Source organism: Corvus kubaryi, unplaced genomic scaffold (genome assembly GCF_017639235.1).
Source record: "Corvus kubaryi isolate FWS band 111438036 unplaced genomic scaffold, C.kubaryi_AGA036_p1.0 37398, whole genome shotgun sequence".
NCBI classification, from domain to species: domain Eukaryota; kingdom Metazoa; phylum Chordata; class Aves; order Passeriformes; family Corvidae; genus Corvus; species Corvus kubaryi.
Window position 1 is genome coordinate 4,904,983 of NW_024581137.1, and position 16,365 is coordinate 4,921,347.

The window sequence follows — 16,365 nt, forward strand, 5'->3', positions numbered from 1 at the left end:
TTTTTTTTTTTTTTAATGGAAGACAGTGCTTTCCTCTTCATACTGGATTTTTTTCCAAGCCTTCCAGTAAGCTGGCCCCACAGTCTTAAAATTTTAGTTATTCTTTCAGGCTTGAAATTTTCTGGATGTTTTCTTATGTTTGACATGACTCCTTCAGAATAGAACTGACAGAGCATTGGGAATCATCCATTACTCCTATGAAAAAAATGTGTCAAAGTCTTACTCTTGGTAGGACCATCTTCTAATTTCAGATTTAATTGCTTTCTTAAAGCATCTCCTTTTTTCAAGAAACCAGATGAAAAAGAGTAGGAAATGTCTTGGTTTGGTGATCTTAAAGGTCTTTTTCCAATCTAACTGATTCTATGAAATGTGTGGGAAAGTCTGTTGAAGGCTTACCCACCATGTTGGTCCCAGTCAAAAATGCCTGTTTTGCCTTTTCCCTGTCCTGGTCTCTAGGGCCTGACTGTCTGCTTTCACAAAAATGGGTCAAGTTTTGTGTGACTCCCAGAATCTTTAACTAGAAGAAGGCTGATTTCTCTCACCACTCTCAGGACTTGTTATTTCTACTAGTGGCTGTGTGCTATTGTCTATCGTGTTTTGAGGAGCATGGTAGCTTCTCAGAATAGTAGCTTCTCGTGTCTCTTGACCTGTGTATGCATACAAACTTTTGCTACATGTCCACAGAGAGACAAGCTCCTTTCCAGTAAGGCAGTATGTCATTTAAATGGGGAATCATTATAATCAGACCATGGCCAAAATTAAAGCTCTTGTTACCTAATTAATAAAGGAAAGTTTTGAATAGCTTCACCCTGGATCTGGTACAAAACTCTAAACAAGGGTTCTTGGAACAAGAAGAGCAATATGATCTTTAAATCAGACTAATAATTGTATCAGAAGCATTAAGGTCAACTCTAAGACTTGAAAGCAACATTTAGAGTAAAGCTTCTGTGCTGTGTGTACTCTGGCATTAGTGATCCCTAAGTGTCATGTGTGTCAGAAAAAACACAAAGTATGGATTCATTAGTGCACATATTTCTTTGCCAGCAGGATTAAGAAATGGCTTTTCTGGACTAGAGGTGCAGAAGTCTCCTACAATGAATTATTTTTCCTTACTTTTTCTATGGTGAAACCAGCATTCTTTGCCTTTCTTTCTTTTTTGAAGATTGCAGCATGACTGCCAGGGTACATTTAGAGCAATAAACCCAAACTGATTATAAAATAAATGGTGACCTAGCTATTTACTACTGTGCAGCTTCTGTGTGCCTATTCCCTGCAGCCTCTAGCTAGCCTGATTAGCAAATTGAACTTCTCTTGTGAACCTTTCAGCTTGCTCTTAATAGGTGTAAGAAATATGTGCAACGATATCATTAGGGAAAATAGTGAATAAATTTAGTGAGGGATTTTTTGGTATGACTTGAAAACATATTGTAGTACCTCAATCTCAAGGCACAGCAATTCAAGGGACATTGTCACTTAAAATATAGTTTAAGAAGAAATAAAATTAATTCTATTTTAAGATTCCTAAAGCAACAATTAAAAGCTCTGTAATTTCTGTAAACTATTTTTTCGGTCAGATCTACATTATTCTAATAAGCAGTAACCATTTCAATTTCCTCAGAACTTAAAATTGAGTAAATAAATGAAGAAGACAATCCTATCATTACTGCTTAACCTGAGAAGAATATTTCTGTGAAAGGAATCACCATGGGCAGTGATAGTTTTTCTGACTTTCGAAATTAAATTGTTATAGTTCAGTACTATTAATAAAATGAGTATAACTAAGCACTGATTTCTTAATTAGCTACATTATTTTAAATGACAAAACTCTTTTTAAACTGCATGCTGGACACTCCATGTGAAAATAAGTATCACTGGAAAAATAAAATGTTCAAAGCCACACTAGTATTGAGAAAAGGGAGAAAAGAAGAACTTTGTTTTTCTGCTACAGAGAATTTAATGAGGAGAATAAATACAATTCTAGCTGGAGAAAAGCAGACACTGTTTTGGGTGATAATATTCATATTGAGTGAGATGAGCTGTTGATATAGCAGCTTTTTGCTGTAAGGGAGAGGTAATACAGAAGATTTTAGTAAGTTGAATATGAGTAATATAGGTAAGAGACATAAATACGTAAATAGATGTTCAAGGTCAGAGTAGTGATGAGAGATCAATGACCATGTATCAGCAGTCTTGTTTGTTTTGCGTATAAACATCCATCCAAAGGTGGTGGCAGAAGCGGCTGTGAAGAAAATGAGATTTTTCTCTGTAACTTTTCCAGGGAAATAACAGCCAGCAGGTAGAAATGGTCAGAGGCTAGCAGGGGACAAAAGGTTGATTCAAAGTAGTTTGCATAAACCAGTCTATGGATAGATTGGGATGGAAATACCAGCACATTAGTGACAGCAGATAAAACAATGTTAAAAGAAGAAAGAATCAAAGAAGGTTGTCAGTAAGAGATCTTTATTTATGGGAAAAAAATGAATACCTCTAGAAGCAGTAAGATGAAGGAAGAAAACTTTTTCATAAGAAGAAGACCAAGGGAGAAGGTAAGCCTAAATTCCACCAGTATTTAACCAAAAAATTAAATCCAATCCTTTTCCAGTAGAGTCTTTTTAATGTATTCCTCACACAAAAACTAAGCTAAGGTACATCTTAGAATAGCTTTATCCAAATTTGTGATCATGCTCTATCTTGATTAAAAAATTCAAAAAGATACAATTCAAATAAATTTTTAGTGCAGTCATGGGAATAATAAGTCATTATGAAGTGTATATTTTATGTTTACTAGTAGAATTGTTGTGTTTGCTCTCAAACAAATTCATTGTATATGTCCCAAACAGAAGTCTGTGTAATATCATGATTGGGGGGGTGGGGGTTTGGGCAAGATTTATTTCATATTTTGAAGAAAAGCAGAAAATTGTTTTCTAGTACTTCTAAGTTAGGGGGGAAAAAAGTCTGTGCAAATTAACTTCAAACTAAGGGCAAAATAAAAAATCTTACTTTGAACTAGAATTTAGAAAGTAATTACATTCAGAGCAACAATGTTTATGGTGCAGTAAGTACAAAATTTAGACCAGTGGCTAAATCAGTACATGAAGCCTTTATAAAGCTCTATTATCACCCAAGTCCTACATTAAAGAAGAAAGTAATTCATTTTTAGACTTCTGCCTAGGGCATGTTTGACACAAACCCTACACAGTTTCTTTTAAAAGCTGTCTCTGATTACTAAATAGTTTTGCTTAGAAACTGCACCTTTACCCTTAAAGTGCAAAGGCAAAGCTTTTAACACGTTGATAAATGTTCTCCTGTACTTCGTAGAGTTAAGAAAAAGGTAAAGGTTTTAGCTTTTAGAAGAGGGTGTGTTACCACAACTGTAATTTGCGTTTGCAAATCCACAGGACTTTTACTGTTGAATTAAGCCCAACAGCCAGTTCAAGCCATCAGGGAGTCGTAGAGCTGAAGATTGGTGTAGCAGATACTGTAAGTGAATTACAGGAGGTATAACCCACCCCTTAAGGGAGACACACAGCAGAGAGGACCACTTGCAGCACAAAGCTGTCAGGGAAATCTCATAGGAAACAGGCAAGTCTGGAAGTACTACTGCTAGTTGGACAAGAAATAGATGACAAGTTATGTGAGTATCTGCAAGAGATGTGTGTATAATTTGTCACTACATGTGTGGTATATACCGTTATATTTTGAATAAGGGGATTGTGATTCCTTAGTTCTCTCATAACTAGAAGTCTGAAATTCTGAAGCATTATATGCCTTTGCCTCTTACTTAAAGCATTTAAACCCTTTTGACAAAGTTCATCTTGCTGGTTTTATGCATTCTTAGACTTTTCAATTTTGCATATGAAAAGCTGAAACTTTTGTGTGGTTGTCAGTGAACAGGAGAGCCTGTGTTACAGCGCAAAGTGTAATCTGACCTATAGCACCTTCCAGAAAGCAAATGCTGAGTGTCAAGCCCACAGACATCCAGTGCAGAAGAACAGATCCTGACCGTATTACCTACTAAAGATGCATATGTAATTCTTTGCCTCAGTGCATCCTCTCCAATGCCATGGGTCCTTTCTGGGATGGACTTGTAGGTGGGCAGAAGAAGAGAAGGCTGCTGGGCCTGCTGTCATAGCAACTACTCCCGAATTTTTTTTAGGGAGGCCATTAGGAAATATAGGAGCACCCCTTTGATCACCAAGGGATTTTGTAGACTAGGCCACTTGCTGTGCACTGGAATTACAATTTATTATGTGTTTTGCAAAACCAGTAGTTTTTAATCATGCATAATTCACTGCAGAACAGACACGTTTTTAAGCACAGAAAGCAATTGAAGGCCTGGAGATAACCTGAAGTTTAAAAATGTCCAATTTTTTATATGTTTTTCAAGGAAACAAACCTTTCCTTAACCCATCGTTTAAGTGATTTATTTAGTCTTCATGTAGACTAGAAATTTGGACAATATCTAATCTGTTTGCTTACAGAGAAAGTTGTCGTTCATTTACCCCCTGACAGAGAGAGCTACCCTGGGGGTTAACTACAGGTTCTTATGCTGTCTGAGGGAGGGGGCAGCAATTTGTGTTATTTCACTTTTTATAGTCCTGCCTGTGTGTTTGCAAAGCTGTTTTAAATTCACTGCTAAGAGTATGCCCAGCCATGCGAGTGACTGTGTTGATGTTTACTGCGGTTCAGGTCTCAGTGATACCTTGCAGCAATGAGTTCCACAGGTTTTCCACCACCTACTGTTTGGAAAAGTATAATTTATTATTATTAGATTTATGACTTTTTCCCATTTCAGTGGAGACACCTTTTCTCCTCAGATGAGTTAGGGTGAATAGTTTCTGATCTACATTTTCTCTCTGCTGTTTATTATCTTGTATCCTTTGATCATGCTTATTCCTAGTCACACTCTTCCATAAGCACTCAGTCCTTTCGATCAGTTCATCATTCTTACTGTACCTTTTTCTGATGTATCTTTTTTAGATGGGCTCACCAGAAATGAACAAAGTACTCCAGATGAGGCCGAATTATTGATATACATAACAAATAAAATCCTGGCTCTGTTGAAGTTGCTGTGAATTCACTGTCATCGAAGGGCTGATGACAGTGAAATCCCAGTGCTGTCACATTTCCCACATTATTCTTCCTACCACTTTTCATATATTCAACTTCAGAATGTGGCAACTTAGACTTAATCTAGAATCCTACAGATTCCATTAATCCATTAAATTGCTGTTAGTCCTCAGATCAGGAGTTTTTCTCTGTGGACATGATTACTTCCCTCCCCAAACTACTTTGATGAAAAGGGTCAAATTTTGTCCTCATTCACATTTGTTATGGATGTTAGTAACAAATCTTGAGGTTAGTTTTGAATAGCTGAAACTAAGAGAAGCAGCACAGACTGAAACAATGCTGTTTGTGTTCACAATGACCTTTAGCTGCAAAATCCACTAAAATACATTATTTAGTATATGAAAGCAAACAAATTTTTTGCCTCAGTAAATGACTGTCCATAGAGCAATATGAGTATGAGGCAAAACAAGCCAGAGTTTTTTCACAGTGTCTGCAAAAGAAATCTGTTGGTTTCTGTTTCCTCTCCAGAAACCTCTAAGAAATGTTCAGATTGTTGCTGCCTAATAAATACAGTAAATGAAATGTTAATAAATTGCCAACAATTTAGCCTGACAATAACATGGATTGACCACATTGATTAAATTGATTATGTTTCATATATTTACAATATGTAGACACAAGCCTAATTTATTTTCTGAAGAGTTCAAGGTAGATATCACCAGTTTAAAAAAAGGCAAAACAAAACAATGGAGTAATGTTTGTGGTTGCTATCTGCAATAATCTAATGCTGACAGAGAGCAGTATTTTATTTAGTAATTAACAGTGTAAAGGGGAGAGAAGCTGTCATGTTGGTTCTTAAGCTGGGGAATGTGATGAAAGATGATATCTGCGATCTCATCCTTTCCACTTGTTTAGGATTGTCAGAATGAGAAATGTCAGCGTTATGAAAGCTCAGCTCTGCTCTTGATATGATAAAACCCTTCAAAAGCCAGTCTTTCTTTCCCTCTCCCCCTCCTTTCTCCCACTCCTGCTTGCACTTGCTTTTTTTATTTATCCTGTTTTGTTAGATGGCAGAAATATAATTCTTTTCTTTCTTCCTATTATAAGCCACCATTTTTGTTTTATTATATGTTTCACAACCCCTAATGCCCCACTGAAAATTACCTTGTTAAATGACAGTGTTTCAAAGCCATGAATCCTTTCCACCATTCCCTCAGAGGTTTGAAACAGTCAACAGACTGTAAAGAATAAATAATAAAAAAGTATTGATTATTTTGATGACTGTGAGATTCAATTAAGTATTAATTTTGCCCTCCAGTGGACCTATCAAGGTATTCAAAAGGGAGGATTCGGCTCAACTAAATGCGTGCTGAGTGCTTCAGCCTTAAATAGGGAGAAAATGTGTTTACCTACAGTATTTGAAGAGGAGTGCATTGATGCATAGAGTCCAATATTTAAGTGCTGTGCAAATTAAGCCCTGGTGACAGTGACATTGTTTTCGGCACTATGAGTATTGACTAAAGAAGTGCATTTGATGACAGCTTAAACTATTTGTATTGATTAACATTTTCATAGATTATCATGTGTCATATCAAATTCACTTTTCAGACATGAATACATTAAAAAACCCATAGGCAAACATCGACCAATGTGAGGACGGGACAGAGGGAACATGCTAGCCAACCTACTTGCTCGCTGGTCACCTGTTCTCTGCATAAGAGCCATTTAGGCATGAACTTTGCAATAAATAGCTGCTAGAGAGAGCAACAAGGTCACTTTTTCTTTTTTTTGGTTTTTTTTTTAATTCTGCTTTCTGTGCTGTCATGATATTATGCTTATTAGTTTGCAAACGGAGTAACCAGTGTGCTTGGAAATAATGCCTGCCACCCAAACGTCCTCAATGAGCAGAAGATAAAACAAATTCTAATAATCAAGAAAAAATTTAGATGTGTATATATATGTGTAATCTTTTGTGGGGGATATAATGTTGCAAACACAAGAATAATTGCAAACTGTATGTGTAAGTATCTTCCCTAATTTTATCTTTTAGAAAATGGTTTCTGTGTTTTTTATTTTCGAAAGAAAAATGTGTGCTTGTGTCTTTATGGACTTTTGGAGCATAGTATCCCAACGGCAGGAGCAATTAGAAGAAAACAGTATTTCTGTTAAAAGTATGTAACGAAATGGCTATTTGATGCTGTGTATTTTCATAGAAATGCTGTAATGCTAGAAACTGTGTATTTGATTTTGTTAATGTTGTACAGCTGAGGATGCCTCTTTAAATCACTATGGAGCACTCACAGGGGGGTCCTCTTCTGGGGTATCAGAGCATATAGGAATTTCTTTTCTTACTATGCTAAGGACAGGGTGAGGTGTAAAAACATACACACACAAAAAGCACATCCCACAATTAAAGCTGTGTTGGTTATGTTGCTTTCATAGAAGTTTTTCTCCAAAGCATCCTGAATCTCTCCACATGCTAGTTGAGCTTTAATAGGGTGGGGAGTAATGGAAAACTCATTGGATCTGTAATAGCTCTTCACTTGACTGCAGCCAGCAATAACAGCAGGAGCAGCCAGAGATAAGAGAGAGAGAGAGAGTGTGTGTGTGTATGTGTGTGTGTGTGTGAGAGAGAGGGAGTGGAAGAGAGAGTATACGCACACCAAAGCTGCCACTTTTTTTCCCCCTCACTCTTTTTTTCCCCCCATCCTAGGATCCAATGATAGCTGGACAAGTCAGTAAGCCCTTGCTGTCACTGCGGAGTGAAATGAATGCAGAGTTGAGAGGTGAGGACAAGGCAGCTACTTCAGACAACGAGCTGAATGAGCCCTTGCTTGCGCCTGTGGAATCAAATGACAGCGAGGACACTCCCAGCAAGCTCTTCGGTAAGTCTGTCTAGGTATTTCATTTCACTGCTACCATGTTGTCCGGAAGAGCAATCTCCCCCTGTTCTTTTTTCTTTTTTTTTTTTCCTTTTTTTTTTCTTTTTCTTTTTTTTTTTTTTTTTTTTTTTTTTGTTCGCTCAATTTTCTTGTAAGTAGGGAAGAGTAGCTTGGAGCATGCAGGCACACAGTCCTCTGCTCTCATTGCAACTGGTTACCAGAATGACAGGATCAGTGCTGAAAACTTTTGTTAACAAAGAACGTATTTACTGCAAGTTGCAAATGTGTAATAGTTTTTTCAGAACCATGGACTCTAACATAAAATAATGTGTGTGTCTGTGTGTTTATAATTTTCTTGGAGTACTTTAACAATTATTGTGGTAGGTGCTGGTGTGTCGCACATGCTACCAGGTTTTTTTGAGGCTTGATTAAACTGAAAAGTTATAATTTTTTTAATGGTAAAAATAAATCTGGCTGAAGAGAACTGAAAGATTCTTACAGAAAACGCTTCATACTGAGTAAACAAAGCCTAGCAAGGGTATTGCACGTGGAGCTAATGTTTTTGGAATTTAAATTAGAAATGAAATATTTCTCGTCAAGCCTGTGGAAAGAGAAATTACCTTTTGGATTTTTATTCATTTTGGAATAGTCTAAATTGGGCCAGATATGTGTAACATTTCACAATCAAAACAAAAGCAGTGAGAGTGGCACTCCAACACAGACATCTGTCATTCAAATGGATGACACCCTGTAAGCCAACTCAAGCAACTCTGATCTCTAATCAGAAAAGGGAGCAGAGCTGTTGAGGCGCGTGCTTGAGTGATAGATGTTGATAGGTGTCTGAGCTGTAGCAGCACTGTATGGTACATTGTGACATTTTGGGTTTAGAGGGACTGCACTCCTGAAGAAGTCCCTTTTAATTATTTCTATTTGTGACCTGAGACAAACCTTAATAAAAATGGACCATTTACCTATTTTTCATTATTCTGTAGGTAGAAGTCAAAGGGAAAAAGGTCTTGTTCACAGGGAATGCAGCTTTAAGGGAGAGAGGGTGAGAGCCCATTTTCCAAGATTCAACTTTTTGATTTTATAATCTCTAAGGAAATCTGTAGCAGTGGTCAGATTTCAGTATTCCACCTACAATAAGAGCTGCAAGATTTTTTTAAAAACAAAAGAACACATGCAATTTTATATTATAATATTCCTTACACATTACTGAAAGATACAGCACAGAATGTTTTACTAAATAACTTCACTACAGATACAGAAAAAATAATAATGAAACCCCCCCAAAATTTAATTTCTGTATTGCAGTAATGTCCGTTACTGAATATCACATCCATTTTTAAGCACCCTTTTAGTAATCTTTGTTTCCATGGAAAGCATAATTTCCATTAGCAGTTTGAATGTTCAAAAAGCATATAATAATTATTTTAGCCCATTTCATCCAGGAAAGAATTATAATGTGTAAAATTCAAAGGGCTATTAGTTATCTAGCGTAAGATAAATATCTTCTGCTGTGTTTATATGTTTTATTTGCTCAAATGTTTAGGGTGTATCTATTAAATAGAGCAAGGCATATACAAAGCAAAAAATGAACTTTTATTTGAGGATAGTGAAATGTCTGTCTGTTTGTTTTTAGATCAGGCAAGTCTTCTAATAAAAGGCAGGATATTTTTTGAGCCGTTGTCATTTGGATGTTCTACAGTGGTAGTGAAATACACAGACACTTTCATTAGAGTTGTCGTATGTGATATAGAAATGACGTGTAACCATATCTTGTCTCCTTCTGAGCTGAAAATATAATTTATCTCACTAAAAGCACTAGTGAAAAAGCTAAAAATTCATATACTGTGCTTTTTCTATTGGTCAGCATAAGATGTTTGCTAGCCTGATCCTTACACTGCTGAAAAGATGTTCCCAAGTAAACAAAAGTAGGTGAAATAGTCCAACTGCCTCAGTATGAACTTATGTACCATTTATTGAGGTTTTGTTACAATTATGACACATGCTACAGATCTATTAGCAACAGCTCTTGTCAACTAATTTTAGTAACTTTGATAATAAAAAAGTAAATTATAATGGGGCAATTTTGATACGTTTGAGGATCAAACTGACCAAATGTAAAATAAAGATGATTAGATGTTATGTCACAGATGCATCCCTTAAGATAGATTTTCAGTAAACACTGAAAATTATTAAGTGTAGTTGTGTTTAAAGCTCTGATACATAAATATGGAACATCACCACCCTATAGTTTTTTCTCTTTGTTTAATGTTATGAATAGCATGTTAGGAATGCATACTTTGTACTTTCCTTTGCAGTGTCTGAAGTTAAATTGTTGTGAACTTATTGACAGGTGTTGGCGTAGAGAATGACAACTTTCTCCTTCAACCTTCTTTCATGTAATCAGTGATAATAAATATCTTTTTAAAATATACATTTAATACATGCTGTGTGAAAATTTTCCCAAATCTGTTAAGCAGGTGAGGGAGGAGCATTTTAGAAAGTCGAGAGGAGACGGATCCCTAGAGAACAAAGTTTTTCTACACTGCTGCTTTTCATTTTTTTAAGGATTTGTGAAAATCATGTACTGATTTAGGTGGAATGAATGACCAGCATTTGTGTGTCTTGTTGTTAGCAATACTTCATGAGTCTTATTTTCATATAGATGAATAGAGTTGACTGATGAGATGCGAAGAGCTTCTTTTCTTTTACCGGACACTTTCTGCTTAGCTTCTTTTGATGGATGAGTTTATTTCTGCAAAGGCCTGCCTTGCTCACCTGTACCTTTTCCTAAAATCCACCTCCTTATTCTCAAATTTCCTTGTTTTGGTATTTCACTGCATGCCATAGAAACAGTGGGTATTTTGTTTTTTGTTACCTGTCAAAATGGTACCTCTTCAGTAACAGTCCCTGCTGCCAGGGAGGAAAGGGCAGGAGCACAATTAATGGTGCTTATTTTTTAAGAGATGCACTAAACTTTTGTTTCTTGTATGGGTGCTTTGCTATCGGTGACAAAACAGATGAATGCTGCAGCATTTTGAGTCTCAGAAATACCAGCATTAAGTAGGGATAAGTTCCTGACAATCTGAAATAGCTTCCATCTGAAACTGGTGTACAGGTGTCTGGGAAGATGCACTTTGTCACTGTGGTGCAGCTGTTCCCTGTGAGTAATGACAGGAGCAGCTGTGATTAGAGGGGTTGTGCCTTGTTGTTTGCTGGCTTGTTTTCTCCTGGTGGTGGTGATTTTGGTTTTTTTTTTTTTTTAATTTTTAAAATTTGTTTATTTTTGATAGAAAATGCTGTCCCATAGTCCAGGAGTCTGTAATCCTCTACTTGTGCTTTTATACCAGTGGACATTTTTGAATTTGCATACGTGCATGCAAAAGACTTTTGATACTGAAGTCATATGGAACCAGAAAAGAGTAGAAAAAGTGGTAAAAAATTAGGTGCAAAATGTTGGTAAAGGACTCTGTTACTAATGACCCTGAAACTCATTACCTCAAAAATACAGTTTTGAAGTGTGGGCTGGCACAGCTGCAGTGTTTTGGATACAGAAATCTCAGTTTTGCTGTACAGTACGAGGTGAAGTTGCTTTGTAAGAGATCTTGTGGTGAGTTATTTACTTTTAAAAATATTTGTGAAGTAATATCTCCTGCTTTAACCACAGAATGTAATTAAGTAACATAGAAACTGAGTATAGCTCTTGACTTTTCTGGCAGTGTCATTTTCAGATCAACTTTTCTTACTCTGCAATATGCTTCAAAATAGTAGCTCAGGCTAAATGCCACCACTCCTACTAGAGAAAGCTTTTGTTAATGTTAAGTAGCAGTTTCACTTGAATAAACACATTGGGATTTGATCCTAACTTAACTAATCCTAGCTGTCATTTTTTATTATATTTTCAAACAATTCTAGTATAAGTTATGAAGTGTTGCTCTGAAAAAAATCTTAGAAGAAAAGAAGAACCCTTGATGTTTAGCTGTGTAATAAACTGGTGAGATTCAAAAGTTGGTATAGACACCAGGGGTATTTCATATATAAAATTCTCAGTACAGTAAAAATCCCAAGAACGAAGTGACTGATCCAAGCATCAAAACCCCCTGTGGACTTAGGCTGGTTTTCCTGGAGTTAGATCCAGTCCTTAATTAATGCTTAATTGAAGGCAATTTGTGACATAATTAGATGATGGTAAAAAAAAGCTGGGAGTGCATGCACTTGCATATTAAGGTAATTTTACTGTATAATAAAAAGTTATTATTTGAGATTCAGTCTTTAGTTCTGCAAACCAAAAAATAAATAAAGCTGTAAGTACATAGTGAGGGCAATACCAAGCCTATAATTGTGGAGCACAAGTGTTTCCTATTTAATTATTGCAGGACAGAAAAAAAATTGATTACTAACCTTTTTTTTTTTTTTTGCTGGCAAGGTTTTGTTCCAGTGAAATTAAATCTTAAGTTTCTTGTGCTGGATCTGATGACTGTGATTTTCTTTGGTTCATTAGTGGGCTTTTGATCTTTTCATAATGCTGTGTATGCTTGAAACATGGAGTGGGGATACAGGAGTTAAATGAATCTGCACACATTTAAATAAACAAGATTTTATTTTCAAACCTCTGCATTGGCTTTGGAATTTTATTTTCCTTTCCCATGTTGTTACCTGTGTTTCAGAACTGTGTGCATACTTATATATAACCATACATATAAATGCTGCAGAGAAATAAGGTAGAAGTTGTTTCTAGTTGATTATGTTTTGCTCGTAGATCCCTTGTATTACTCTTTAAAGAAATATATGTTATATATATATATATATATTTTTTTTTTTAATTGGAGTTGCCTTGATTAGAATTTATGGCACTGGAATAATTTCAGTTACAAAGGATAAAGGACTAAATTGTCTTTTACCTCTTGAGACAGTGGTCTCTGCAGGTCAGAGCAGAGGTCATTGCCAGGTTGCTGTGAGGAAGCTCACATTATCATCCTTAACAGTATATCTAGCCTGTGGGGGCCTTCAGACTATGAGCTTTCCTTTCATCAGTGTATTTAAGGATGATTCTCAGTGATTTGGTTATATCCTCAAATTTTAAAGGCCTATAAGATCTCTGCCCGTCAGGAACACTTTGCTAAGGTTTGGTAATTTCAATGGAAGAAAGCAATGTGTATTTGTTGCTCTTGATGCATTTTGAAGCTCTAGTGAATATTTCTATTCTGATGGGGAGATTCATGGCCCAAACGGTCTCTGTATTAAAATCAGAGCCTTCTTTTAGATGGTGCAGACATAACATTTGAAATATGTTTGACCTGCTTATAAAGATTCTTGTCTCTTCACATAATTTTATTCAGTAATTTCCAGGTTGTGAATGCTTTGTTCTTAGATGCTATCAGTTATCCATGGCATAGGACTGATCCTGCTAGTGCTTGAATGTGTGATACTTTCCTTAAAGCAAATAATCTGTGGATTAGGAACCCTATTTAATTGCAAAGACTGTATGAGAAATATTAATGGGTGGCATGTTTACAGGACTGAGTCATCATACAGGCTTGTAAATCCATTTTCTAAAATATAGTGATGTCTTGCTTAAATAATGAGTAAGCTCTTAAAGAACCCAGAGATCTGGCTATGTGATTGATTGTTACTTCTGAAGGATATATTTGACACGAGCATTTTTAAATAGGCATTTGCAAACAGTTAGGGACTTGAATTACTCTGAGTAATGCCGTTGTCTGATTTCTTGGCAGAGTTCTTACTCTGTCAGTGGGGCTTGCACTTGTGAATGGGGACTAAATGTCCATTAAAACCTAAACAGATGTTATGACTAAACACAAAGCACGATGCAATGGTAATATGGAAGATCCATACCTGAAGGTACTTCAGGTAGCTCAGGCAGTGGTGGTATTGGTGCTAGCACATATATTCCAACTCTGAGGAGACCAGAGTTTTAGTCCCTTAACCTTTGATGAAAGCAATATTGGGCTGATGAAGGACAGGTGTTGCAGCCCCACTAATAAATGCTCCTACTTGTATGGAAATAAAAAGGACTCTTGTAGCTGTCCCTGAATTGTGACAGCCTATTTAAAAAAAAAGCAAAGAAAAAGCAAAAGGTGGCTTGAGTCTAAGTTAATAGTGTTGGGGTTTTTTTAAGTGTATGCTATGTATTTCTTAAATGTGGCTTGAAGTCTGACTTTCTGTATTTATACACAGAACAACTAACATTAGAGAGGGAAGGAAAAAAAAAATTAAATCCTAGTATGTAATTGGTATGACTGAACGACAAATGGTTCATTTTTAATTAATCTTTCTTCTCTCTGTCTTAAAAGTTATAAAAATAGCAACAAACTTGTTTAAAAGCAACATAAATGGCTGGCTGTTTCAAAGGGGACTTGCTGGCTACTACAGAGTAAACAGGTAATTTGTGAAAGAGCTGTTAGATTCTTTGATTGAGATCCTTGCCAGTAGATTAATAATAGATCAGACACTTGCACATTTGAAAAGGAAGCAAATGTAAAATGGAAGGAGAATTGTATGTTTCTATTGGACTTCACGTGATTAATCAAGTTCTTCGTGGGAATGTGCAGGTGAGGCAGATGGAGACAAAGTTAGATTTGTCCAAATGTACACATGGCACCACTTAACACCTCTCTTGATTTCCTTATGCTAAACAAAGAGGCAGCAAGTGCTTACACCAAACTGGCACCCTGTCAGGGGGCAATCTGTATAAAGTTTCCTGCTGTCAGATTAATAAATTTTTTAAAAATATCCAAAGGCAGAGGTAGCTGTAGGAAGCTCATAGTAACAGTTTCCATTCTCCTGCAGATCATTTTTCTCTTTAATATCCTGTGTAGCACTTGGTTTTCCTTGTGTTGTCTTCCTGGGTTTTGTTCCTTCTGTCATTTGTAGGTTATTCTTTGTTTTAATTCTTTTTCCTTGTGAAATGGTTTCTTCTGTTGGATCCATCATTTGTGGTCCCTCTTTAAAGGGAGAGATGGTCAAAGGGTGGGAACATCAGCTTTTTATACTTTGATTTAATTGTATATTCAATATATTAAGGTTTCTTCCACTAATGGTTTATTTTCTGACTTTTTACATGACTACCACTAGTACTACCATTAGTACTAACAAAATAACATTGTTTTACGAGTTACAAAATAATTTTGTACAAAGTCAGAGGTAGCAGCTACATTCAAATGATGAAATGAGAAAATTAATGCTAAACAGGGACAAAACCAGAATAAAATTAATTGTGTCGTAATTTGTAGGTTTCAACAGGAATATTATTTTTTCATGTAAATGGCTTGATGTTTTTTAACATGAAGTCTTACTTTTCTCTTTTTCCACCATCTAAAAATCAAAGTCAATATCAGTATGAAATAAAGGAAGATTTGTATTGTGACATGTCCTGTTTTATGTTGTGATACTGCTTTGATGCTCTCAGAAGCCCTTTTACTTTGAAAGCAGAGGTCATCTAGAGAAGAATAGTACCTCATTCTGTTCGGCTAAGTAGAATCTGCCATTTTCAGAGAGACTAAAACTGGGTTTGTTCTCTAGATTTCAGGTATATCTATATCTACCAAATCAATGGACAATGCACACCCCTGCACTCTAAAGCATGTTTTTTAACACTAAACTACTGCTTGTCTATGCCTAGAAGAAATTTAGATTTCTATTTTTATTTTAGAATACACAAGAAGGGTTGTTGGGAAAGTGGGAGTTTTGTTTTTCTTCTCAGATGTCCTTTTTTTTTTTTTTTCAGAAAGGTAAGCCATCATTTTAATTTCTGAACAGCTCAAAGTCATCTTAAAGAAATGCTGTGTTTCACAAAACAGAGTAATCACACTACTTGAAAGTGATTACAAAAGTTAAATACATACATATATTTGTAATATATATAAATTAACAGCCAGTGTGACTGAAATATGACATCCATTATTTTAAAACAATAAAAAACTCAAGAGTCCTAAACCAATTTCGTGTTACACTGAAGATTTGAATGTTACACAAGTAAGTAATAAAGACTTTTTTGCATTAAGAACAGCATTTTCTACAGCAGTCTATCATTAGATTCCTTCTTTCAAAACTAGCATGGACTTTACAGAACGCCAGTGACACTAACTTTTATAATACTGGCTTTTAGGAACATCTTTGTGATTTTCAGTTCAGATGGTGGTCATATGGTTTGGTGGCCATTAAAGATTCTATTAAACCATTTTCATTTTCTAGCTCAGTCTCCTATCTGACAAAGTCCCACACTTTAAAATCTTGGTTTTAAGTTGTTGAATAAAGAATTACTAGCAGTCAGTTGCCTTCCAGAAGACTATAAAGGAAGTCCTCTCCCAGAGCACACTGGACACGCAGCCTAGCCTGTTACTCTCACCACAAAACCAAAGTTTGTAAAGTAGAATATCAGTAAAAA

At 35.9% G+C, this 16,365-nt stretch overlaps 1 protein-coding gene across 2 annotated transcripts in view; it reads left to right on the forward strand.

Annotated features, from left to right (window-relative positions):
* The window catches only part of POU6F2 (POU class 6 homeobox 2), a 331,049-nt gene that overhangs the window by 64,031 nt on the left and 250,653 nt on the right, over positions 1-16,365 (forward strand). For both annotated transcript variants that reach the window (XM_042044047.1, XM_042044048.1), the window contains exon 2: positions 7,784-7,955. In XM_042044047.1, the coding sequence (XP_041899981.1) occupies positions 7,784-7,955 (172 nt within the window). The remainder of the gene's footprint in view (positions 1-7,783; positions 7,956-16,365) is intronic.